Consider the following 26,860-nt stretch of genomic DNA (forward strand, 5'->3'; position numbering starts at 1 on the left):
CACTTCCCACCCTATCCCATCCTGCACCCTGAAGCCCCGCAGGACCTCAATGGAGGAGGGGACTGGAGGATGAGGACTTAGAAAGACTCGCACGGTGGGGTGGGCTCACAGTAGCAATAAGCAGAACGGGGAGGGGGATCAGCAGGGCTCGGTTACCTACTTATTCACCTGAGTACCCAACTCCAAGATTCTAGAATATCTCTCACCCATTCCCACCCCCTCCTTGTTCAGATCTCGGATCTGAATCAAAACTTGCGGGACTTGGGGTCAGCCCGGTGGCTCAGGCGGTTAGAGCTCCGTGCTCCTAACTCCGAAGGCTGCCGGTTCGATTCCCACATGGGCCAGTGGACTCTCAACCACAAGGTTGCCGGTTCAACAACTTGAATCCCGCAAGGCCCCCTACAACTAAGATTGAACAAGGCACCTTGAGCTGAGCTGCCACCCAGATGGCTCAGTTGGTTGGAGTGCATCCTCTCAACCACAAGGTTGCTGGTTTGACTCCCGCAAGGGATGATGGGCTGCGCCCCCTGCAACTAGCAATGGCAACTGGACCTGGAGCTGAGCTGCGCCCTCCACAACTAAGACTGAAAGGACAACAACTTGACTTGGGAAAAAAAAAAAGTCCTGGAAGTATACACTGTTCCCCAATAAAGTCCTGTTCCCCTTCCCCAATAAAATCTTTAAAAAAAAAAAAAAAAAAAACTTGCGGGACCAGGCTCTGGAGCAGCCCCCCTCCTACCCTGCAGAGTTCATTCCTCCTCCCACACTTTTCAACCAGAGCCCCTCTTCTGCCCACCTGAAGGGCAGGCACCACAATGAGACAGGAGCCCACTGTATGCTCTGTACCCTCCTGAGTAAACCCAATTAGCGCTGGACATTCAGGTGTGTGGGACATTCTCAGGTTGGTGGGTGGTATGTTAGAAGCTGGATGCTGACATGGGCACAAGAGGCCCCCAACTACTCAGAGCCCCAGGGTGGTACTGGAGCAGCCAGCTGAGGCCAAGAGTGTACTTGCTGTTGGGACAGAAGCTCAGCGTGTTTTAAACCCACCATGTGCCAGATACACCCTCAGGGATGCTCTGTCACAACATGAGTCATTGCCATGTGCGAGGGTGACAGTCTGAGACTGCAGGGTAAGGCCAGCAAAGACTTCTCATATGTCAGGCCTTCACGGGAAACCAGGAGACAGGGCGACCTTTGTCACAGGGTCAAAGAGGCTGAGGCTCCTCTAGCCATTCTGGCTCTTGACTGGCTGTTAACCAAACTCGCTGCACTAGGTTTGAGGAAGAGTTCTTCCAGGGATACGTGGATAGTGGTGGTAAGAAGAATTGTTTTGGCAGGGGTGGTGGCAGGCTCAGAATTGGAGTACTATCCTGCTACCTTCCTGTTTATTCCATTGCCAGGGTCCCTTCTGGTCTGCAGGGCACTTCATGGGTAGCAACTCAGGGAGAAGGTGCTGAGGCTGGCAATGGAGGGGGTACTGCCCCTACCTCTGGACTACTGGTGCCACTGGCTTTAGGCTCCTTTTCTCCTTCTAGCACTTCTGACCTCAAGAAACAAAAAGTTTGTGAACTGCCAAAGCCCATGTGACAAGCAAAGGGAGAAGATGAAAATACGACTTTCCTTCAACTTCCTCTGAGAGGAGGGAGCCCACCATTCTCCAGCAAGAGGGCAGAGGCTCTGTGGACTTCCGACTCCACAGAGAGAAGGGGAAGACACTCCCCTCTTTGGGTTGGTTTTGGAATGTGTGTCACAGGGAGAGCAGTGTCCCGTCTGGAGTTCGAGCATGCCCTGCTTTCAGCCATCAGGACCTGCAGCCCTCCTGCTCAGGGCAGAGCCCCCGACAGTCTCTGGGGAGAGGAGTATCAACCCTGGCCATGGGCACTGACCCAGGCACTAAGCCTCCATCATTTCCCCCAAACCAAAAAGGGTGAGTGAGCTCCAGGTTGGCTGCTGGCCTCTCATCTTCAAACATGTCAGGTTCACTGCTGCTTCCTGCTTTCCCCACGGACCTGACTAGCTGGGTGGGCTCAACCCTCAACCCACCTGAACAACTAACTGACCCTGTCAACAGAGCCCTCCCAAACTCCTGCCCCAAATTCTGCCTCGAAACCTGCTCTTCCAGCTGAGGAGGCGTTCTCTCCTCTTCTTCGGGTGTTTAGGGAAGGGAGACAGAGTTTGCCAGAGCTCGCCTGAGCCAGAAAAGGCTGTCTGTCACCCAGAGGAACGAGAGAAATCAAACCAAAGCTCTTCCATGCTCACATTTCCCTTCTACGACAATTTTACCTTAGTCCACACTTCCCTAACAGAGAGTCCTTGAACTCTCTGAAGCCGTGGGCAAAATTCTGTGGCACTATGGATTTTTCTAGGGAAAAGATCCACTGTTTCTGCTTCTCAGGGGTATCCAGGACCCCCAAAGATCCACTGACTTAAGTGCTGACTGTGTAAGCTCTCTGTGAAGATTTGGGGACCAAAGTGACTCTTCCTTGGACGGGTCTTCACTGGATCAAACACTTATTTCTAAGTAACCCAAGGAAGGTCTCTTGGTTGACAAAGGTGGTATCTTTTCAGTGGCAATCGTGAGGAACACTGATGCGGTTTAAACTCCCTCCCAAGTGGGCCTAAATCAGCACCAGTACGGTTTCTTCAGCAAAGAGAGAGCCCAAAATAAAATGCCATCTGGCCAGAAGTAAAGGTCAAGCGCAGACATTGAGAGTGCACTGCTAACTCCCCCAGCTCGCCGACGGAGCAGAACTTGTGAAAGAGGTCTTCAAGTGCCCTGGAATTTTCCTCAGCACATCCTGTTGCTTCGACTGTGAGGCTGGGTGGGCTCCAGAAATACTAACTGAAACATAACAGAAGTTTACAAAAGCTCCCATTTTCCCAAACCAAATTCTGGATTATCACCTGGAGTGGATAACAATGAGGGCGACAACCAGGAGCAACGTCAACAGGGACGGTCATCGAGCCCCCAATGCAGTTAGTCATACAGTCAAGGTCACAGCCCAGACAGTGCTGTTTGTTACTGCTCTTGTATGTTACATGCTTTAAACTGAGTTATTTGTCACTGAGGCTACAATGGGACAAGACTTCCAGAAAGTAATAAATGTGAAGTATTGGAAGCCTCTTGTATGGAAAACAATACCTTTATTTTGCTGAGTTTCATTTGGATTTTCTTAGACACCAGATCAGACCAGTACTTCTCTCCTAAGAAGTCCCAAAACATTCTTCCAAGCAAGGCATTCACCCAGGCTTCCTGTTCTTCCTCCTCAGAGGGTGGAGCCTCTGGCAACTGGCAAAAGAAAAGGGACCAAAATTAGCTAGAAAGCAACTGGAGAACAAGACAGGTGCTTGTTTTTATAAAGTCACTGAAGGTCCCTCCCTAGAGAGATGGGCAACCACGTAAGTCTTATTACTTCCCTATAAATTACAAGTCTCACACTGCGTCAGTGAAGAGAAGAGAAAGAAAAGCCACGATCACAAATAAAAACTCCTCTTTGTCTATTTTCTTTTTCTACCAGTCTTCCTGTGAACCAGCTAATATTTTATACAAGTAGTTCAGCCAAATTGCCTTGCCCCCCTAGTTAGCTCGCTGCCAACATTCTGAATCAATGGCGTACTGATCAAACGTCTGCCTATCTTTCTTCCAGCTAAGGCTCCCCGGATGAGTAGCTGTCAGGCTGGTCCTCACCAGGCAGCCCCCCAGTTTCCCAATGCCCAGGATTCTTACGTTCAGTCCGATTCTGTAACTCATGGTTCTCTTGGGTGAAGGGCAGGGGAGTGCTTAAAAATACTGTTGGCTGGGTCCTCCACCCAGAGATACTAATTTAAGTGGGTATCAAGTGGGTATCTCACTAATAGAATGAACAGGTGAGGTCGAGAACCCCAGCCCTGGATCAGAGAGCGCCACCCTCAGGAATTCCATGACACTCCTATAGCTGCTCTCACCAATCGCAGCTCAGTGAAATACCCTGGGCCTCACCTCCACAGGGCAGAATCCATCGAAAACGTCTGTCACGGCCAATGTTCAAGGTAGGAGAAGAGCAAGCCTGCGCTAGTCTCCACCTTCCAAGGCTAATTATTGGACGATGGACTCTGGCCTGGAAAGGGCCAGGCTGAGCGTGAGGTGGGAGAAGCAGCAGCGACACCACAGAGGGTGTGCTGAGGTTAGGAGCTCAGTGCAGGTAACGCTTGCTGGTCATCGGCGTTGGCACTGCTGCTGTCCACTGGCCCTAGGACAAGACTCACTCTCAGGTTCCCTCTTTTAGGCCTCACAACACCCCAGAAAGAACTTGGACTTTTATTTTAGGGATGCAAACAGACTCGGAACTGTTCAGCGCCCTGCCTGAGCACCCCTCCGCCACCCCCTTTTATCAGCACAGCCTGACTCACAGCCTCCTGCTCCGGGATCTCCACCTGCTCCGTCCTGTGGGAGGGAGGAAGAGGGTGTGACTGGCTCCTGGTGTGACAGACGTTTCCCTATGCTGAGGTTTCTAATTAGGCTACAGATTCATAGAAACAATTAGCCTTGGGAAGCAAAGACCAAAAGAACTAGAAACGTAGAAATCTGTCCATTATTCACCCTTCCTCTTCTCAATGATTTTTTTTGTCCTGCCCTCATGGGCTGCCTATTAGCGTACACACACCAGACACCCTCACTGTCTCCATACTCCGTAAATGTGCGTTCACGCCAGTGCTCGCGTGGGCAGCTGTGATTGTGCCCGCGTCACAGCTGTGTGCCTATGCCAGGGGCATAGTACACAGGGGGCCTGGTGCTCATGGATTTGACACATGGAGATGTGACGATTTGTGAGCACCCCAAACGTGTATAGCATGCACCTATGCATGATTTTCCTGAAGCCTGGAGTTCGGAGGGTCTGATCCAGGTGACGCAGCCCCTGAGCTTGTGCGGGGCCCAGCAGACTGCCCAGCACCCACCTGTCTACTGGTCTTGTCAGAGCCTGTGCCATCTCTCTTTCTGGGGGCCTGGGGACTCACTTGCATTTTTCAATATAATGTTACTGCATATAAAGGGAGATATTTTATGTTCTAGGAGTCCTTCAAACGTGGGTGTTTTCAAAGGTTTCCCTTATGAATGTTGGTGAGTCTCATTTGAAAAATATTAAACTCTGGTTTAAAAAAATAATACACGTTGATCGTTCCATTTCAGAAGACATGGCTCTTCCTCACTCATTTTGATGGCTGGAGAGCATTCTCTCCGTGCTTTTCTAGTGCTGTAATGGCTTTTGATATTAACCAAGACATTTCTAGCACCAGGTCCTGGACAGACAGCAGAAGTCTGTGATCTGTGGGCACTCAGGCCACAAGTCGTGCATGTTTTATGGAATCACTTTTCTCTCCGCCTGAACATCTGCACCCACCCCCAAGGGGATCTGGTCCAGCTTTCCTAGGGTTATTGTCTCTGAGTCACATCAGAGGATGTATACAGGCTTCTAAGTAAACACCCACCCAGGACGGTGCTCTCCTCCCCAGCTTTTCGGGCATTGCCTCATTGCTGCCCCCACAGGGCACCAGGTCTTATTTAGATCTGTAGGCTACAGAAGAGACTCTCCCTTCTCAAGTGGGAGTCTACCCTTTATTAACCTTTCTTTACAACCTCAGTTACTTGCAGGAAAGAGGTTTAACAAAATAGCAAGAAACAAAGGCTATTTCACAATTTATGTTCAAGCCAAAGACATACGATGTAGAAACAGATTTCTGAAATAACTAACAAGCAGGTTGCTTTTTGTTTCCAACAGTTCCTTTTCCTAATGCAGGCTTCTCTCCACAGCCTCACTGGGAACAAAGGAAAATCCAAGAGCAGCAGAATGCTTCAAAACAGCTTCTGGATTCAACAGGCTGCCAGAAAGAACTCCCTTCCAGTGAATGTCATAAACATTAAAGAGCTTAAAGAATAAATGTGCATACATTTCCTAATACAGAAGAGTGCCAAAAAAATGTATACACATTTTAAGAAAGGAAAAAACTGCATTAAAATTGTAATACTCAATATATACCAATAACAAAAGATGAATACAAGTCATGTGTATACATTTTTTTGGCACCCCCGGTATTTCTGTTGGCTAATGGAAGGAATTTGAGAAGAACATGCATTTCATTATTTCCACTATATATGTACATTTAGAAAGGGCAACTTTCTTCTTTTTCTTAGATGCTTTGAAATGTTTCTTTTAAATTTTTTTAAAAGACAGCAATAATTTCAAATATATGGTGATGGAAGGAGAACTGACTCTGGGTGGTGAACACACAATGTGATATACAGATGATGTATTACAGAATTGTACACTTGAAATCTATGTAACTTTACTAACCATTGTCACCCCAATAAACTTTAATTTAAAAAAAAAGATGTTTCTTATCAAAATAAACAAGTGAATAAAGATGCAATAATTTATGTCAAGAATTGAACAAGAATACTGACAAGCGTTTTCTGGCCCAGCCCGCCAATGCACAGGTTCCCCAACCAATTCTGCCACCACTGGGGGTGGCCCTGCCTAAGGTGGGATGTGGTCAGCTTTGGAGAGGTGACAGTGCGGCTGAGGCCAGGACCCGGGCAGGAGAAGGCCCCAGAACAGCTAAGCAATCACTGCAAATGGCCAGGGTGTTGGGAGTTCCTTCTGGTTGTTGGGATTTCTTCCTGGTCGTTATCCAAGGGAAACGACAAACCAGACGTAGGAACCCTGGAAAACACTGAGGTGACCTGGGACATGGCCACCACCGTCCCAGGCACACAGGCAAAACCCCAAGATTCATTTTGGCTCTAGCATTTGCCCCATCTCTCCTTCCCTCCCCAGCTCAATCCCACAACTATTTATTTTTTCTTTTTTTAAAAAAATATAATTTTGTAAATGTTCAATAAAAATACTATTGTTCCTAGTGAAAGACAGATATTGCAGCATAAAGAGTAACTGCTTTGTCTTTGCTCTACAAAAAATAAGAAAAGGTTATCACACTGGATAATATAGAAAGTGCCAGAATTTCTAGGTATCACAAAGCCAGTACCAGTACCAGGGAAGCACTGACGCCAGCGGCTGGCAGGGTGTCGCCAGGGCTCCGCCTCCGCAAGGGGAGGACACATGATGGCTTTGAGAGATACAGACAGCCAACTGCTCTCAGTCCCAACAGGCCATCCCCAGGAGGGCTGCCGGCTCGGCCTGGAAGACCTAAGAAACCAGCCACACTCAGCCAGGAGCACAGGAGGTCGTCCTCTGACGGCGAGGGTCCTGGGGTCTTGCCCGGGCCGTGGCAATCGTGGGGACCGGCTCTCCTCCTGCAATGATGAAGATCCCCCCAGGCCCGCAAGGCACATTCCAGTGCAGGTGCCAGACCACAGAGAGCCAGCACAGCCCTGTCCCTGAGGTGGGAAGGCTGTCCTAGTGGCTGGGCTGCGCCTTCAGTTCTCAAAGAAAGGCAGGGCCAGGATGGCCTGAAAGGCGGCTTCCTCACGGATGCTGCAGCCGACACAGGTGTCGTAGGAGAACTTGGGCTGATGGAGCAGGTGCTGCCAAAAGTTGGTTCTCTTGTGACTGGGGTCACCCCAGGGCATAATCGAGCAGCTGGGGCAAACTACCACGTTGAGGTCACTGTGGTGGTTGCCCACAGTGCTTCACCAGCTCCTGCTGGTCCAGGTTGAAGGTGCTGCAATAAGGGCAGGTAAGGGTGGCCCTGCTGCAGACAGCAGTGGAAATGGGCTGGGAAGAGTACCATAGGGATGCACTTGTCTATCCTCTTTGGAGAACTGTCTCTTCAGATCCTTTGTCCATGTCTTATTTTGGTTATTTACTTTTCATTATTGAGTTGTAAGAGTTTGTTATATATTCTAGGTTCTGGATCAGATATAAGATTTGTAAATGTTTTTTTTTTTTTTTCCCATTCTGTGGAGTTGTCTTTTCACTTTCTTGATGGTACTGTTTGCAGCACAAATGTTTTTAATTTTTTTTTTTTTAAGATTTTTTTTTGGGGGGGGGCAAAGGGAACAGGACTTTATTGGGGAACAGTGTGTACTTCCAGGACTTTTTTTTTTTCTCCAAGACAAGTTGTTGTCCTTTCAATCTTAGTTGTGGAGGGTGCCATTCAGCTTCAAGTTGTTGTCCTTTCAGTCTTAGTTGTGGAGGGCGCAGCTCAACTCCAGGTCCAGTTGCCGTTGCTAGTTGCAGGGGGCACAGCCCACCATCCCTTGCAGGAGTCGAACCGGCAACCTTGTGGTTGAGAGGACGCGCTCCAACTAACTGAGCCTTCCGGGAGGCAGCTCAGCTCAAGGTGCCGTGTTCAATCTTAGTTGCAGGGGGCAGAGCCCACCATCCCTTGCAGGAGTCGAGGAATTGAACTGGCAACCTTGTGGTTGAGAGCCCACTGGCCCATGTGGGAATCGAACCGGCAGCCTTCGGAGTTAGGAGCACGGAGCTCTAACCGCTTGAGCAACTGGGCTGGCCCAAACGTTTTTAATTTTGATGAAGTGCAATTTATCTATTTTTTTCTTTGGTTGTGTGCATTTTTTGGTGTCCTATCTAAGAAAGTTTTACCTAACCCAAAATCACAGGGATTTACTCCTATCTTTTTTTCCAAGAATTTTATAGTTTTAGCTTTTATATGGAGGTCTATGATCCATTTTGAGTCAATTTTTGTATATGGTGTGAAGTAGGGGTCCAACTTCATTCTTTTGTATGTGGATACCAGTTGTTCCAGCACCATGTGTTGAAAAGACTATTCTTTACCCCACTGAATTGTCTTGGCACTCTTGTCTATATCCTGTCCAAATTTATTGTTAAATTGTACATATGACTTCAGATTTTTTACTTATTATATGACAAGCACTTTTCAATTCTACTTTTAAATGTTTGAAAAGCCGACTTTGAGGGGGGAAAGGGGAAGCCCTGGAATACCACTCTGCCAATTAAGATTTCCTGGTTTCTAGTTGATTCCTATTTACTTTGTAGGGTTCTCATCTCTTGATAACACCAAACAGAGAATAACATCTTATGATCCATTTATAGGTAACAAGATAATGACTGTAATTAGTAATAATGAAGACAGGACTCTCCAAACCTGGGGCAGCCAACACTATCTATAAATATTTCTTAAACCTTTCATGGAAAAGAAGCATGAAGTGCCTGACATGACCTGACCACCGGAGCCTTGAGCCTGGAGGACAGGCCCACCACCACCTCACCGACGGTCCTCTCTCCCAGGCAGGCCCCTTCGGGGTACACAGAACTGGCAGCCTCCCTGGCCTTACAACCCTGAGCAAATTTGCAGGTGGCCTGTGGGGTCTCCCTTCCTGAGGTACCCACACTAGGACTAATACCATGCCACCTTTAGACATTTTTAAAAAGAGCTTCCTTATTTTCTTGTTTTCTGAATTGCTATTTAAATCTGCCCCGCAAACCAAGCAGGCTACCTCGCCAAGAGGGTAAAGCTCCAGGCTCCTCAGCCAGACTCAGGGTGCCTCTCACTACTCTAGAGGTTAAGTGCCTGAGAAGAGAGAAAATGGTGCCAAGATCAGAGGGGTCTGGAGACTTCAGAAGCTGGCACAGCCTGTGGTTGTGGGACAAAGCAGAGTCACAAGGACAAGTCACAGGACAAGCGACTGGTCACTAACCAGTAAACATCTGGAGAACCAGGCCCTTTCTAGAACCAGTTTAGCATTGGGCAACACTGGAGAAAGGAGGCCAAGTAGGTGGGAGTTGCCATTAGACCTGGAGCCCAGGGTAAGAGGTGCTTTGACCACGGCCTGTAAGAGACAGCAGCAGCAGGGGTGGAGGAGTACTTTATGATTCAAAATTTGAGCTCCAAAGTGATTTCAATATGCAGCATCCCCAGAATATGTTTTAATTACAGTAGGTAAGAATAACCACCCAAAGTATTTTAGCACTGTTCAATACAACTCTAGTCCACATTTACTAACTCTCTCATTGGGTGTTTTTCACATGGGTTTGGCTCCTGAGCACCAGTGGCCCCATTCACCTCTTGACCTAGTTTAGCATTAGGCAACACTTGAGAAAGGAGGCCAAGTGGGTGGGAGTTGCCATTAGACCTGGAGCCCAGGGTAAGAGGTGCTTTGACCACAGCCTGTAAGAGACAGCAGCAGCAGGAGGGGTGGGGAGGGGAGAGGCCGAGGCAACGGCTGGAGCTGGGTGGCGGCCAACATGACGAGGTGACAGAATAACCTGAAAGATGTCAAGGGTTCCTTTGTGTCTCTGAGTGCTTTGCGTCTCTCTTGGACTCATGATCTCAGAGGCAATCTGGACCCTAAGAAATAACCTGGCCCAGTCATTGGCAGGAAGAACAAGCACGAATGACCACATCCAAAAGGTCCACATTTGGCAAGACTGGGGGGAAACAGGCATTCCCATTCCTGGTGGGCACGCACAACAGTGCAACCCTTATGGAGGAGAATTTGGCAATATCTAACAAAACTACATGTGCTTTTACCTTCTGATCTAGCAATCCCACTTCTAAGATGTCACTTTGAAGATACACCGCCAACAACCAGAAATACACAAACACAAAGTTATTCATTATAGGATGGGTTGTAATTGCAAAATATTGGAAACAACCAGATGTCCATATGAGAGAGAGACTGAACATACTATAGAACATTTGCACAAGGGAGTAAGTACTTCGCAGCTGTTAAAAACAAGGAGGGGGGGGAGATACCTATGAACTGATGTGGAATAATTTCCAGAATGTACTGCAAAGTGACAATGTGTAAAAGAGTCGCCATAGTATGCTATCCTTTGAATAAGGCAGAAGGGGGGATAAACCCAGAAAGGATAAACCAGAGACGAAGGAGACTGGTTTACCACAGGGGGTGAATGGGATGAGCATGGAGAACAGCAGGAACAGGGTGGGGGAGATGGCACTTTCCTGAGTATGTCTTTGTACAGCTTTGATTTCTGGCACCATGTTAATGTTTTACATGCACACACACACACAAAAGGAAATAAAATCAAGGATGGGAGTAAAAGGTCCTTGCTTGCTCGTATTGCTAAATTAATAAGAAATAAAACTAATAAAGAATTATCTCCACTGACGTATAACGGAAAACATGAAAAGTAATAAAATTAGTATAGGAACACTGTAGCAGGTCTTATTTTCCAACAATTGAGCAATGATATTTCACATCCCACACGCTCTTCCAAGAATTTGCTCTTCCATCAGCAAGAGGTGGAATCTATGCCCATCTCCTGGAACCCAGGAGGGCCTTTATGACTGCCTTATCCAACAGGTCATGATGGAAGTGACATTATTTTACTTCTGAGACTAGGTTACAAAAAGCAATACAATGTCTGCCTGGCTCTTTCCTTAGGGACGCTTGCCTCGGTACCGGGTCACCATGCTGAGGGCTGCCTAGGTCACAAAGAGTAGAACTGAGGCCTCCAGCCTTCAGCCCTCGCTGAGCTCCTAGCCAACAACTAGCATCTACTTGCCGGCCACTCGAGTGAGCCATCTTGGAAGCCCCCCGTCCAGCCTCCCCACTGACGCTGTGTGGAGCAGAGAGAAGCCTTCACTGCTAAGCCTGGTGAAATTACAAACTTGTGAGCAAAATAAATAACTTACTATTTTAAGCCATCACTCTTGGGGCTGTTTGTCATGCAGTAATAGATAACTAAAACACACACCTATGCTTTCCTGAAGACTACCAGACCACCCCTGAGAGCCAGGACGTGGCCCACACACGGTTCAGGCACGCCAAGTGGATGTAGGAACCCAGCACTAAAACTCAAGTGATTTCTTCAAAGGCCCCGCTTTCAAAGACAGTTATCTCTGTTCACACAATCCTGGCTCTGGTTTCCTCACCCGTGCAGATTAGAATCACTAAATTAACAAGGGTGCGGAGGCAAATGGGGATAAGTGCTCCAGCAAAAGCCAGCTAGAAAGACACCTCCCCACACCAGCCAACTGACAACCGAGAGAAAATACTGCGGAGTCTGCAGTCTGGGAAGCCTCAGACTAGGGGTGAAAGGGACAGTGGGACACAGACCTCATGTAGCCCCGCATGACGACCAGCCTGAATTTCCGTTTCTTATACTGAGTCTTTAAATTATCCAGGAAAGGTTAAATCATGCCTACCTGCTCCACCTAAGGGGGCCAGAAGTACAATGTGGTTTTTAAAGATTTTCATCAGACTTAGAAGAGGGGAAAAAATGTTTTGGTGCTTAAAGGGGTAAGTGCCAAGTACCCAGAAAGGTTTGCACTAGCAACGCTGGGTAGAGGGGCTGGGCTGTGTGGCATCAGGGTCTCCCAGCCCCTCCTAGGGCTCCCACAGACCCCAGTGATTACATGATACATGCACATGAAACACATACTGAGGAAACAATGTTCTAAAACTTCTTTGATGTAATTTAAGGAACTCTTTTAAAAAGCAAGCTTTTTATTAGATTGTTTTCTTACATCAGTGCACAATTCTCCTCCTGCTTTTCCTGAGTCTCATGAGAGTCCAGGCAGCTGATAGCCCAGGGATAAAAGGAATTTGGCGGAGAGGGATTCACTAGTGATAAATAGGACATTTCCAGACAGTTTTATATTACCCCACTCTGGCCTAGAGGGTGGTCTACTTCCCGTGCTTGCTGGTAACTCAGGTCAGAGGGCAGAGGCAGTGGGCCAGCAAAGGCATATGGTTTTTTTTGCCCAGTGAAAACAGGTTCCGTGAGGAAGGTTCAGGGGCCCCTTCCATACTGAAGACAGGGGATCAACAGAATGAGTCAAGACTAGAGGCACAAAGAGGAAGGTACTGAATGCTTCCTGTTAAGAACACTAGAAACACTTTAGTAACTGAACATGTTAAAACAGGCTTCGTGCTCCACCGGTGGGATGTCATGGTCTCAGAACATTTGTGGAAGTAGTGGCGGGAGGCCTCAGGTCAAGCACAATTAGAACGACTTATCGAAATGGCTGACGCGGTAGCTGAGGGTCTTTGGAGTCTCAGGTCAGGCTTTGTACACTCCACCACAGCAACTGCGAAATTACGCTACTTAATTTCTGTGAGCCTGTTTCTCCATCCACCAAATGGAGAGAATGTCATCAAGTTTGCAAGACTGTTCGAGAGGTCCGGGGGTTTTATCAAAGAGCCTAACAGAGACTAATATATGGCAGCTAATATTATTTATCTCATCACAGATGATCTTGAGACAATGTCTAGCATGTTACACTTTGGAAATAACGCTGGTGGTAAATCTCCAAAAGCCCTGGACAAAGGCCAGGAGGCTGAGAATTTGAGAAACAGTGTGAGGAAACAGACCTCTATCACTAAGGATTTGTGAACTTGCCCACTGGTCACGCTGTGGCTTAGGTGAGCAGCTCGGCTGGTTCTCTCACACCTCACATCTAACTCATCAGCACATGCAGCCAGCTCCCCTCCAGACACATCCCGAAGCAGCCCCTTCTCACCACTGCGGTTAGTTACCACCTTAATCTCAGCCCCATTCTCCACTGCTGTAACTGCCTCCCCCCCACTCCCTTCCTCCTACAGCCAATTGTCCAGAGAGCCACTACCTTTTTTAAAACTTAGATCAGACAGTTACCCCTGCTCAGAATCCTCCGGGGCTGCCCATACCCCTTGGAACTGGCAGGTGAGGCCCTGCCTCTTGGTCCCTTGCTCACTCTCACCCACACTGGCCTCAGGGCAGTTCCTTGCTCGAGGCTTTTGTACTTGCTGCCCCCCACCCCCGAAATGCTCCTCCCACATATATCCCCATGGCTCACTTCCTCACTTTGGTCAGATCTCTGCCCAAATGTCATCTCCTCACAGAGGTCCTCCTTGACCACTGATCTAAAACAGAAGTTCTGGCCATTTTCCATCCTTCCGTATTGGCTTTATTTTCATTCTTATCACCACCCGATGTTTGCTTCTTGCCGTCTCCCTGACTCGACTGAAAGCTCCCTGAGGGCAGGGCCCTCCCTTCTGTCTTGTTCATCACTGTGTCCCAATGCCTGGAACAGGGCCTGGTACACAGGAGGCGCTCGGAGTGCTTAGGTATGAAGAAAGGAGTGGAAGTGGAAGAGCAGAGAAGCTACGGCCAGGCAGCCAGCGTTACCTTTTTCCCAGCTGTGGGGCTGCTTTCCGCACTCGGCACGGGGCTCCTCTGGGGGCTTCGGTTCTCTTGGGGGACACACCTGGCCATGTACACGCTGTAGTCCAGGAGCATCTTCTGCCGCACGGTGCCCACCAGCTCCTTCTGCTTTGGCTGGGTCATAACCTCCTCCACGCTGCCTTTGCTGCTACTGCGGCTATGCGTCAGGTGCCCCGAGGGGCTGCTGTGTCTGCTGTGTGAGGGCAAAACCCCTGCAGCAAAGAGGAGATGGCTATTAACACAGATGAAGAAAAGTGCTGCAAAGCAAATGAAATGCAGAACTCCACCGGGCCAAGCTGAAACGCAGCTAAAATGCTATCAAATGACTTGAAAAAATATTTATAAGGTTATTTCCCACCCTGAAAAAATACCTTCCATTCTGATGATAAATAATTTTTTAGAAGTTTTTATTTCTCTCCATGACAAGTCAGAGTAATGGGAGCTATGAAACACACTGGTAGATACCTTTTTCTTTTTTCCTAGTGATCTCTTAGGGTCAAATAAAGGACTGACATGCCCCCGGGGGCAAGGAAAGTAGGCAGAAAGCTAACTGTTCATCCATAGTTCGGGGCAATCCCGAACATGCCATCTTCCGTTCAGCAAATTTTTTATCAAGCACTTCTCTGAGCCAATTCCACCTCAGAAAGAAGAATAAGACATACTCCCTGCCCTTGAACTCAGGCACCTAGGCAAATAAATCACAATTTTCTACAATTAGCCTTGTAGCTGAAGCACGACTAAAGGACTTTTAAGGCAGAAAGAAGGGGGTGACTACCTCTGCCTAAGACAGCCGAGAGGCGCTTACCCCAGTACAGACTTTCACAGGTAGTGACCTTGAGGAAATAGTTGGCATTTTCTTGGCCCAGGAGGGGGAAGCGCATTCCAGGTAGAGGGAACAGCATGTGTAAAAAGCAATGACAGGGCACAAAATGTTTGAACAGTGAGAGATTCAGTGAAGCTCCAGCAGAGGACACAGGGCAGGAGGAGAGGAATGAGCAGAGGTGCAAGGCTATCCGTGCAAATGCAGCGGGTCTGGAGCCCAGAGGATCCTGTACTTCCATGTGAGCTGAGGCTTGGAGGACATAAAGCGGGCCAGGAGCTTGACAGCACTGGCCACCGCCTTATTATAACTAGGGCTCTGCTGTTGCGTCTTCCCTCAGGAGTCACACTATGGAAAAATAAACATAAGCCTAAGGAACCAGCAAAGGCCAAAAAATACACATCTGCAAATGGTTCCATCCTTGCTTAAATGATCCAGTATAAAGGGTTGCAGTGATCAGCCTAAAAGGTAAATTATTCATAAGAACACACCTTAGGTGTCAGACAGACAGTCATCAATTCAGAGTGGGCCTCCTTCCTTCCTACCTGGGAATCTCAAGTCTCCCACAGGCCTTTTAAAAATACATAAGCATTTAGCACACGTGTCATTACCTGGTTTACTTCCAGAGACACCAGGTGGCTTCTTGATTTCGGACTTCAGCTTAGATGCCAGAATAAATCTCCTAAACCACTCCTCTTTTTCTCGGCCAGTTCTCCCAAAGAGATACAATATCTGATCTCGCTGGCCAGCTCTTGTTCCCTCCTGGGGATGGGGTAGCTTCTTAGGGTCCTCGCCTCCCAGCTCTCTCTCAGCTGGTGGCTTTTCTTCAGAAGTCTCTTTATCAGTCTGGGCCTTGGACATAAAGTCATCTTGTCGACCAAGTTCAATACAAATGGGGTACTTTTTATTCCAGATTCGTTTTCGAGCCAAACTTTTAGGTACAAGATAAATCTACAGAGAAAGGGAAATGATGATTTACATACTAAATTAAGAATTGGCTAAATTGTGCATTAAAATATACAGAGCACAAATGCAAACTTTATAGTATTTTTGACTATAATGATGAATGTGAAATAATTAACACCTGTCTCTAGCATGACTATAGAAACTGGAATAAATATTTAGAAATGACTTGTCATTCTTCAAAATTATTCCAGGAAGTAGATGTTTAAGAATTTTGGAAGAGTTACAAATTTCTATAATTTCTGGTAACAATAGTACAATAATTGTTTAGTGAATTATCATCAACTAAGTTTGGATATCAATTGAGTTTAATGATCCTGGGCCAAACATAAGCTGGCAGGAAAAAAAAAAAGAATTTATCAAACTAGATCTAGATGGGAAGCTCAAGTTTATTAACCTCAAGTTAAGAAGTTTTTATAAAAGTTTAAATATTTCTGTCATTTTGGAGAAACTTAAAAGATCACTCACGTCAATTGTAAGAAGAATAGAAAATCTATAGCTTTTTGGAATAACAAATACTTTACATTTCTCAGAAACAGAAGTAGATAATGCTTTTATCAAAACATAGTTATTTTGCATATCCATAATTTTCGCCTTTACAGAGTCTTCATTAGTTATTACCCTAGCACTACCACACATAGCTTTCGTTTGACTGAAAAAATTAACTCTCAAAGTCAGCAGTGTGTGCTTTGCCCTTGCTCCTCCAAGTGTGGTCCACCAGCCAGGGCATGGGTATCACCTGGGAGCTCATCAAAACGCAGACTCTCAGGCCCCACTCAGAACTACTGAATTAGAACCTGCATTTAGAAAGCTGCTCAGGAGATTCATATGCACACTAACATTTGAGAGGTACTATTTACACACACACACACACACACACACACACACACACACGACCTTGGACCTCGTTAGGGGAAGAATACAGTGATGCAACCAAGATTCCAAATGCTTTTCATTCATCCAAGCTTCTAAAACCATCTGGGCTCACCTTGCTGTCTGAGAGGTCGTAGATTTTCTGGCTGATGTAGGTAACCTCTGGCTTTGCTTCATTGTAGCTTGCCCTCCTGGATATATTTTTATTGGGCTTTGAAAGTCTTAAGGTCCCACCTTCAAGTCGAACAAAGACTGAATGTGTCAAAGTCGCATGGTAAGTTTCTGGATCATAGTTGGAAATTTCATTCATCCATCCCTGATGGAGAAAAACTTCCATTAGCAAAATTAGAATAAATACACATTGGATTCAATATGAAAATGATGACCACCGATATTTGGGACACTGAAACCAAACCTGACTATGACTCAAGTGTCAATTTACTGATGACTACAGGTTGCTGAGACAAGTGCTTGAAGGATAATCTGTGCTGAGGTGTAATGTGCTATGTTCTTGATAACTGAAAATCTGGATTTGGGGGAGAATGGCAATGTCCATTAGCTGAAATAAAAGGTTCCTTTCCTTTTTAAAAGCTGACAAGCAAATCAGAAAACTCAAAATTGTTCATGAAAATAGAGAGGTTGAGTAATCCCACCCAGCCTGGCTTCCTTAAATAGCCAGTCCACTGGCAAACAATCCTTGAAATTTCACAGACTGTATTAAATCACGTTACCATTCCAGGACCCCAAGAACACCTACCCCTCCATTTCTGTCTCTCTGAAATCAGCCAGTAAAGCAGATCATTCAGCATTAGCCATTAAATAAATCATAGATATGATCCAAATTCAAAGATATATAGTAACTTAAATGAGTAAAACTGCAGTCCAGGCCCCCTCCACCAACATAAATGTACTTATGCATTGATTTTTTAAAAAGAGCAAACCTACTGAAGTACCAACAATACGCAAACGCCTGACACAACATAAAACTGTGCTAAAGCTAATCTCATAGCTGTATTCAATACCCACCATTTAACACTCTGCCTGCCCCACAGTACTTTTTTAGATGACACGGATGGCCCAGATCTTGTTAAAAGACGTTCTCTATGGAATTTTAATTGGTATCTTCCTACCCCCGTCATTTTATAAACGTCTTTGTAACGAGCAGAGACACACTAAAGATCACTACACTGGAGTTGGGCTTGTCATTCTGTTCAAGGAACAGCCATTCCCATGGTGCGGACTTGATCTCACACTGAAGTCTGGAGAGACTGTGCACAGGAGGAATCCTCAGCATTCTCTCCCTCATTTCTCTGTTCCTTAAAACGTAAGTGGACTCTCTCTATGGACTGTGTCAGGAGTTGACACAAACAGTAAAAACACGACAGCATTCGTGACCCAAACCAGTAGAGAAGAATTAGGTCTTCATCTCACACCGTATGACCCCACTAGAGCAACCATAAGAAATGTGTCTCAAAGAGAACCTTGAATGTGTTATGGAAGTAAAAACAGACACACTTCCTTGTCTTGGGGGGGCGCGTGTGAAATTTATGAGCCAATTATATAGATTCCTATATCTCAATATATTTTTTGCATGAGTTGGGAGTATCTCTTACTCCTCCCAATGAGTCATTTGTATCAATTTAAAATGTTGAATCAGTAAGCAGTAGCCATGGGAAGAGGGTGTAATCTAGGTGTTTACAAAGAAACAGCAATGATCAGAGAAATGAATCGAACAAGGGGACAAGTGCCACAGAGCACAGGGAGCCCGACGTGGATTGTCTTGTCAGAGCACCAGTAGGGGTGGCTGTATTTTGCTAAGTGTAGAACTAAGTCCATTTTTTGGCTCATAGTGTTTTACCTCTATCTGTAGTCTGTTATTCTGGTGAAGTACATTCACTGATTTTCAAATGTTGAACCAGTCGTGCATTCTTGGGACAAGAAGCATTGGTCATATGTTGGCTCACACCAGCTCATGACAGCTGATTCTACACATCTCTTCCCAACTCTATGTTCAATGACTTCACGTGGGTAACGTGGCTGTGGTGCGAGTTTTTACACCACGGAAATCAGTGGACAGCACAAAGACGGCTCCCCCCCTCGGGAGAGCCAGCTCACCAGCACACTATTACCATCCTGTTTACACGCTGCTACATTTGATTTGCTAATACTTCGTTCATTTTCCCTCCAAGCTGACACTGCTTAAGCCATGACTTCCTCCATGCTAACAGTACTTGACTGAGGTATTATTTTCATACAGTAAAATGAACAAATCTTACAACATGATTTTTAAAATACTAATATCCATATTCATGATAATAGCTGACGTTGAAGCTCATATTATGATCCGGCCCCCTCAGGTATGTGATCTCCTTTACTTCTGCCAATTCCCTACAATTTTATAGGTGAGGAAAGCAGTGAGAGAGGTCAAGTGATTTGCCTAGAGTGGCTTAGGAAAAACAACAAACTTGGTCTAGAGTGTGGCAAATCCGAGACTGAAACCAAGTCTACTGACTCCGAGACCCAGGCCCCCACGTCACCTCCACAGCAGAGAACACTCTTCCATCTGGCTAACACCCGGTCATCCTTCCATCCTTATGGTCACGGCAAAGATGACGTTCTCCCAGGTCACCTCCCTCCTATCATTGTATCTGTTAGCTGCCTGGTTACTTAACCACAAAGGCCACAAGACAACGACAGCTGTAACAAATGTTTGTCGAGTGAATACATGAATGCAGCCCAGTGCAGAGGGCGGCTGTGAGGGTGACGGAAAGCCATATGTAAAGCACAAGTACGTAGGACAGGCTGGTGTGCCTCACGGTTCCAGCTGCCTAAGTGGAGACAAGCGAAAGAATGAGCTGGAGTCTTCTAGGTGCAGGGAGCTGTAGAGATTACTTTGAAGTAGACGATTTGGTCACTGTTGCCCTACAGGAAAACTAAGTTATAATTGCACAAAATAGCACAGGCAAGAAAACAAGCAACCTCAGAAAGGATCTTGAAAGTAAAAAATGTTAAAGTTTTTCAGGACAGAAACTGAATTAACTACACCTTATCTACAGCAGAGGGAGGTGTTATGACTGGAGCGCATGTTTCCTGACCCCCACGTAGGGTTCTTTCCAGAACACTACAAGCTTTGATAGGAAACCTTGAGAGACTCACAGGGGCTGCTACTTAGCCCACGTTCCTCAGGCATCCAGGATGCAGACTGGGCATCGGGCAGCTCAGGCCAAGAGGTGGCCAGGTATGACTCTCCTCAAGTCCCCTGTATTCTGGCCCCTAATACACCCCTACTGACCGGAAACCAGGCTGCCCTTGCAGAAGGCAATTCTCTGAGCAAACCCTACCTGCCTTTTAGACCATCAACCAGCTGATATTCTCCTGGGGCTTAAGCAACTCCCTGGGTTAAGCTCACAAGGAATTTCCAGACCTAAGAGATCAAATATCACATCTTGAGAGCAATGCACCAATTCCAAGGCATTCCCCCCGTCCCCTGTGCAGTGCCCAACCCTCCTCTGCTCAGCTGTCCCCAAATTCTTAACCCTGGATTTCTTACCAAGTAAGAAATTTCTCCAACCTGCTGTTGCCGTGGAACACGGGAGTGGGTGTAAAGACACACAGCATGCAGTGAGCAACTCTGCGTTTCAACAGCTCAACTGCAAAACTCAGAGATGCCCTCAACCCACACGAAAGCCTCGGACAAGCCTTGTTTCTTTCTGAAGCTGGAACTGTGAAAATAGACACAGTGCATACAGCTAAGGGACAAAGCCCACAGTTAGCCAGGCTGCAGCTGGCGAGCCCACAGACTGGTTCCGTGATCCTGTTTGTAAAAGGTCAGGGGTTTCTCGGCTGGATTTAGAAGCCATGTCTGGTGAAAATACAAACCTAATCTATAAAGGGACTGATTTGATACTTGGCAAGATTAAAAGCTACAATTAACCTTTTGCAAACTAATAAAGTCTGGAAGAACTACTACTGTGCTCTTTCAGTCCAAGTGCCAATCAGGAGCTCAAGGGCACTGCTCCCTCGGTCCGCTTGGTGCCGAGCCGACCAGAGAAAGCGCCAGCCCTCTGGCCGGAGGAAGCAAAGGGCATTTCTCTCTGTTCAGTGCTCAGGGTGCCTGGGTTGACACCCTGCTGTCACACGGCTGTGCTGGCACTCAATGCTGCCTGTCACTCAGGTCCCCTGCATCAGGCCTTCATCTAGTCTATCAGGGAAGGAGCAAATCCTAAGCCTACGAACAGAGCCAGGACCTGAGGCGCCTGCTGCTGAAAATCATCTCTGAAGCAGACAAAAAGGTGATTTCTTTTGTCTCCTAAACTAAAACCTAAACAGGATTTTATCTTTGCCAGGCTTAAACCCTTTTTGATGTATTAATGGTTAAGAACTGGAGTTTTCAGTTAAAATATGGTATTATAGATCACGGACTTAAAAAATATGGCAAGAACAGTCTACTATACTTCGCAGAACTTTAAATTCAAATTTGGTTTTTCCCATGCAAGACGAACAGACCTACAGACATATAAAATTCAAACTGTGAATAATAGCCTCAAGCAAACAGTCAACATTTAAAATAAATGCTGTTCAAAGATGCCATTACGAATAAAGAAAAAAAAAAGTCCATTAGGGGAGGGAAGCGCCAGCGTCAATACCATCCACATCCTCCAAGTGCCTGCTCCAAGGTCACCTTCACAGCCATTACTAGAAGCTCCAGAGCCAGGGCTAACGCCACAGGCTCAGCCTGGGAAAATGGCCTTTATTCCAGCTTTTCCTATTCTTTGGGGCAGCATCTTTCTAACTCAGGTGACCACAGAACACCTTTTTTTTTTTGATCATGTATTTGTTTAATTTTTTTATTTAAGAAAATTTTAAATGTTTAAATTACCGTTGCCATCAGAGAACACTTTTTATAATGCATTGGCAAACAGTAATAGAGGTAGGAGATAACGAGCATTCAAATTAGACAGAAAAATAACATGATCTCCGATGAACTACTGAAATAATTAAGTCTGATTTATGTTACTACATGATAAACATTAAGCCATATTAATAAGTGCTGAAATTATGAGATGAGAATAGATCAGTAAACAAGCCTCCAAATTTTTCAGATCACGTGTCCTATCAGTCAAAAAAAGTTGAGTATGTACCTATAATAAATACAGTTACTTATAAATTATATACATTTTCTAATGTAATATAGCTTTTATGAAAATAAAAAATAGAAATAAAGAGAAGATGAAAGAATTAGCCTTTTTGCTAATTTTTAGTTTTTTCCTTTCTGATAGTTTTATACTATCTTCACCTGACACCTCAAGGCACAAGGCACTACACACACACACACACACACACACACATACACACTTAGAATGAGGCTCGTTAATAACAATGAGTGTAAATCCATATTTCAAACAGTATTGACAATTTCCAAGGATTTTGGCCAAATGTCAATATATGGTCACCCATATGTTAAATATTAGCAAGGCTTATTTACATTCTTAGATAAAGTGAAAATACATACAAACAGAAACTGTGATATTTTCTTCTAGTCTAGTGCCTTCAACAACCCATTTGGGAAACCACTGAAAGAAGCAACAGAATAAAACAGAGTTCACAAGAGAAGCCCAGGCTCCAACACCACAAGCTCATGCCCTGGGGCCATCTTGCTTGTAATCTCCTAGCCTTTAAGGGTAACAGCAAATCTCTTCTTCAAGGCCAATTACTGTATAACAAGAATAGTCTTCGATGAATTTAGTACTTTCTTTATACATTAAATATAAATTTTAGAGGTGAAAAGATACCTAGCATTGTTTTTTTTTTCCATGATTAATAAATACCTTACTCTTCCAAAAAGCATGACTTGAGAAATCTCAGACCCCTCCACACCTAGAGCCTCTCTCCTCCTCTAGAGATGATTTCTGGAATAAAACCAAAGACAGTAGTCTTGGAATGCCTAGGTGGAATCCAGGATTCAGGACACATTTTCCCATGCAAACAATGCTATAAACTCTAGTTATATATAGACAGACTAGAATGACAGTTCAGCTATGCCATTAAGTTATTGAGTAGAAAACTGGCAAAACGTTGATAATTGTTGAAGCTGGGTGTTGGGTATACGGGGTTCATTATACCATCTCTCTACTTTTATGTGTACTTGAAATTTTCTACAATAAGAAGTTCAAGTTCCAAAAATCATTTTGGGATCAACTGACATCCTTAACTGTTCCTACGGAATTCAGGAAGCATTTTCCACACAGTTACTTCTCCAACCAACTTCATGGAGTACCTGCCTGTAAGAGAGAATGCCTGCACTGAAACATCTCACCTGGTAAACTTCTCTAGCAATGAAGGGCACTGGAAAATAGCCAAGTTTATAAAAGCCATATATAAAAACTCAAGTGACCCATTACAGGGGCAGGATATTTTCAGTAATTATAATGTAGAAAGAAGTGCATTTTAATTTCTTGTCCTCATTGTACTGAGGGTTGTAAGAGACCAACCAAAATCAACTCAAGTCTCTTGGCTGTATATAATGAGGCCCTTTTCTCCTTAAGATGTGTCATTCTAGGGCGGCCGGTTGGCTCAGTTGGTTACAGGACAGTGCTCATACCGTGTTTCCCCAAAAATAAGACCTAGCCGGACAATCAGCTCTAATGCGTCTTTTGAGCAAAAATTAATATAAGACCCGGTCTTATTTTACTATAATATAAGACCGGGTCTTATGTAACATAATATAACATAATATAATACCGGGTCTTACATTAATTTTTGCTTTAAAAGATGCAACAGAACTAATTGTCTGGCTAGGTCTTATTTTTGGGGAAACATGGTAACACCAAGGTCACTGGTTCGATTCCCACATGGGCCAGAGAGCTGCGCCCTCCACAACTAGATTAAAAACGACTTGTCTTGGAGCTGATGGGCCCTGGAAAAACACACTGTTCCCCAATATTCCCCAATAAAAATTAAAAAAAAAAAAAGATTTGCTCACTCTAATTTCTTGAAAGAATTGCATGAAATTGAGATTAAATTTACAAAGTATAATTTCTTCTCAAAACTGATGTTTTCCCTACAAGTTTTTTCTTTTATATATTAAAACCAAAGCCTGTATTTAGGGAATCTAATTATTTAAAAAACTATCCCTCTTATTAAATTATGACATGACCTAAGAGAAAAAAGGTTCTCCACAATTTGTTTCTATTAGCCTTGCAATGTGGTAAACATACTGTCAGACAAGCTTCTAGGCCATAGCTTTTAAAAAGAGAGAGACCGTCACTCTGGAAACTGACACCCTACCACTGTGTTCTGTGGGTGATTTATAAGCCTGAGATAAAGAACTTACTCAGGAACATAATTCAAAACTGCATGAGTCATACACTCAAACACAAATCCAAGAACCTTATGAAATCTTCAGGAAGCTTCTCATTCTAGACATGTGGAAACACCAGTGTGCAGCAATGGCACTGAATTAAGTATACTCCCAGTCAAGTGACAAGAACATTCTTGCAGAAGGAACATCCAACTTGCCTGAGAATGCTCAGCAAAAACAAACATCCCGAGTGCAATATGCTGACTCTACAAGCCTCATTCTCCCCAGGCCCAAATCCACTCTTTCCCGGGGTCCCTAGCGCAGAGTATCTAGCTAGTCACCCAAAATAAAACCCCTAGAAGGTTAGCACCCGGGGGTGTTGCTTGCAGTCATGCCCTTGGACTCTGCAGCACACACGAGGCTCTGCCTTGAGTTAACTTCCCAGACTGTTACGCTTTAAGTCACATTAGCTTCTCCTCATATTTAGTCTTCTCCCTGACTTTCACACGTTCACGTCACTTTGTGTCAAAGGCACTTGTGTCAAATGCCTGTGACAACCTTTTTCCTATTTGCTGCTTCCCATCATCTATGAATTCCCAAACACAGTACAAGCAGGCTTTCGAGGAGGTTCTAAGAGTTCTTCTGTGGACGTTGTGACAGCTGACTGCTTCTATTCCAGACAGTACAGCGGCTGATCAGCGGTGTTCAGCGTGGGAGGTGGACGACCATGAGGCCTAACCAGTCTCTGAGAACAGCTACTACTTGGCTGCAACTTGGTCTTTTTGGTTCACCATCCCACATACGCATCATTAGTTGCAGGGTCATTTTAAAGTATAAATGTCTGCAGCATGGATGGAATAATAAAATCACCCAGATAAAGTACAGAAAAGGTTTACAATTTTCCTCCCTGTCTTCATCATGTGAGGTCACGTCGGGGAAAACTGCAATGCTTCTTGAATTGTTTAGGGAGCCGATAAAGGAACCAGACTCTCAGTCCTGGCTGCAGGGACTGAGAACGTCTATGGTTCAGAGGTTTAAAAACCCACGGTCTCCCACAATAGTCCTGGAGCACCAGGCTCGCTGCCTGAATGGTCCACGGGGCTGCCAGACGGAGTCTGCTTAGGGCATGGAGCGTGCAGGACCCGTCCAGGGGCTGGGCTGCTCTACTCGAGACCTTTATCACAGGCAGGCTTTAGAGCCTCCTACGCCAGGGAATTTTTTTAAAAATTAAAATTCAGGCGTTTTTTTTTTTAAAGTTTTTAAAGTGTTTCCATACCTGCCCTCAAGAATTGCATCATTATAGTCTCTATAAACACCAACTAAGTAGAATCAGATGTGCAGAAAATAACTCAAAACAGCTGACTAATCCCCCCAAATCAAGCTATTTTCAAAAAAATAGCTCTTTGGACTCACCCTAAAAACAGGTTCACAGACTTGCTGTAAGGTAGACTCCACTATACTTTTCCTTTTCTTATCACAACATTTGGGTACCAAATTAAATGTCAACACTGCTAAATGTTTTAAAGTGTCATATTTTTAAAATGGTTCCCAAGAGCATGATCTCCTACTCTGTAAAATTAATTAAGACCAAAGAACATTTGCATTTGAAATCTTTGGTTTGCAACATACAACCTACCATTCTAATCTATGGTAGTGATCCTTTTAAAGCTAAAGAGTGTATTTAGCCAGGTTTCTAAAAACAGCCCTGAACACCAAACAAAAGACCTCAGGCTAATATGTCCTTTTCTTTACCAGTAATGAAGCCATTCTAAACAAATGAAGGCTAAGAATGAAAAAGAATTACTAAAATGATCAATCAGAACTCCAACCAAACTTCGATCAGGAAGGATACTCCTAAGACAGCCGGAGACAATTTACTTGGATTACAAGTGTCAGTCCATGACAGCACTGAAGTACTTGTTCTCTACAAGGAAAACTCAAATACATTTACCTAAGCACTGAGAGCAAAACACCTTCCTTAAAAGAAATAGCCCTGCATGTCTCCACCACTCACTAGCTGTGTGACCTTGGGCAAGTAACTTAATCTCTCTGTGCCTCCATTTCCTCATGAGCACATACCCTAACCGAAAAGGGTTGTGATAAAGATTAAATGAGAGAATGTCCCAACACTTAGGCCATCATAGTGCTCCTTTACTTGTTTCAATGATCGGATCGAAGCCACCAGATGATGCCATAACATTCGAATCCCATTCTGTTGGCGTTCTCTGTGTAGTCAGTAAACTCTTGACATATATCAGTGATTGGAGTCAACAGTGAAGATTTTAAAATCTTCCCAGAACAAATAAGTGCTCAAACCAGTTTAAACCGAATGCTACAATCAGTCATTAGGCACTGGAGTTAAATTAAGTACCATTTTTCTTTGCTAAAGTTATCAGCAAGTTACTTGGAGGGCATGTAATTTAGGTAGTCACAGCATCACCCGATCGAAAAAGCTTAGCAACCGCGCATGAGTCACTTTTGCTCCACTTCACACATTAATACTAAGCTTAAGTGTGTCACATCCTCGAGACTCAGCACCAGCTTGTCTTTGAAAAGAAACAGTGTCATAACATATGGCCACATGAAAGAACGTAAAAAGGTCAGACTGCAAAATATATGATCCCATTAAATCGAAACAAAAAGAGTACGTGAGTAGGCATGTGTGTGAAGTATATACTTATACATGCAGAAATTTAAAAAAAAAAGTAGGATATATACCAAATCATTAACTATAATTCTCTTTTCCTAGTATGATAAACAATAAATTTTTTCTTTGGGTTTCCTGTGGTTTTTAAACATTGACCATGTATT

At 44.9% G+C, this 26,860-nt stretch overlaps 1 protein-coding gene across 4 annotated transcripts in view; it reads right to left on the minus strand.

The window, feature by feature from the left end:
• Positions 1–26,860, minus strand: part of TEX2 (testis expressed 2) — a 92,408-nt gene that overhangs the window by 23,928 nt on the left and 41,620 nt on the right. For all 4 annotated transcript variants that reach the window (XM_033089516.1, XM_033089517.1, XM_033089518.1 and 1 more), the window contains 4 exons: positions 16,865–17,065; positions 15,525–15,864; positions 14,058–14,305; positions 3,146–3,292 (listed from right to left, as the gene is read on the minus strand). In XM_033089516.1, the coding sequence (XP_032945407.1) occupies positions 3,146–3,292; positions 14,058–14,305; positions 15,525–15,864; positions 16,865–17,065 (936 nt within the window). The remainder of the gene's footprint in view (positions 1–3,145; positions 3,293–14,057; positions 14,306–15,524; positions 15,865–16,864; positions 17,066–26,860) is intronic.

The sequence above is a fragment of the Rhinolophus ferrumequinum genome, chromosome 21 (genome assembly GCF_004115265.2).
Source record: "Rhinolophus ferrumequinum isolate MPI-CBG mRhiFer1 chromosome 21, mRhiFer1_v1.p, whole genome shotgun sequence".
Lineage (NCBI taxonomy): Eukaryota > Metazoa > Chordata > Mammalia > Chiroptera > Rhinolophidae > Rhinolophus > Rhinolophus ferrumequinum.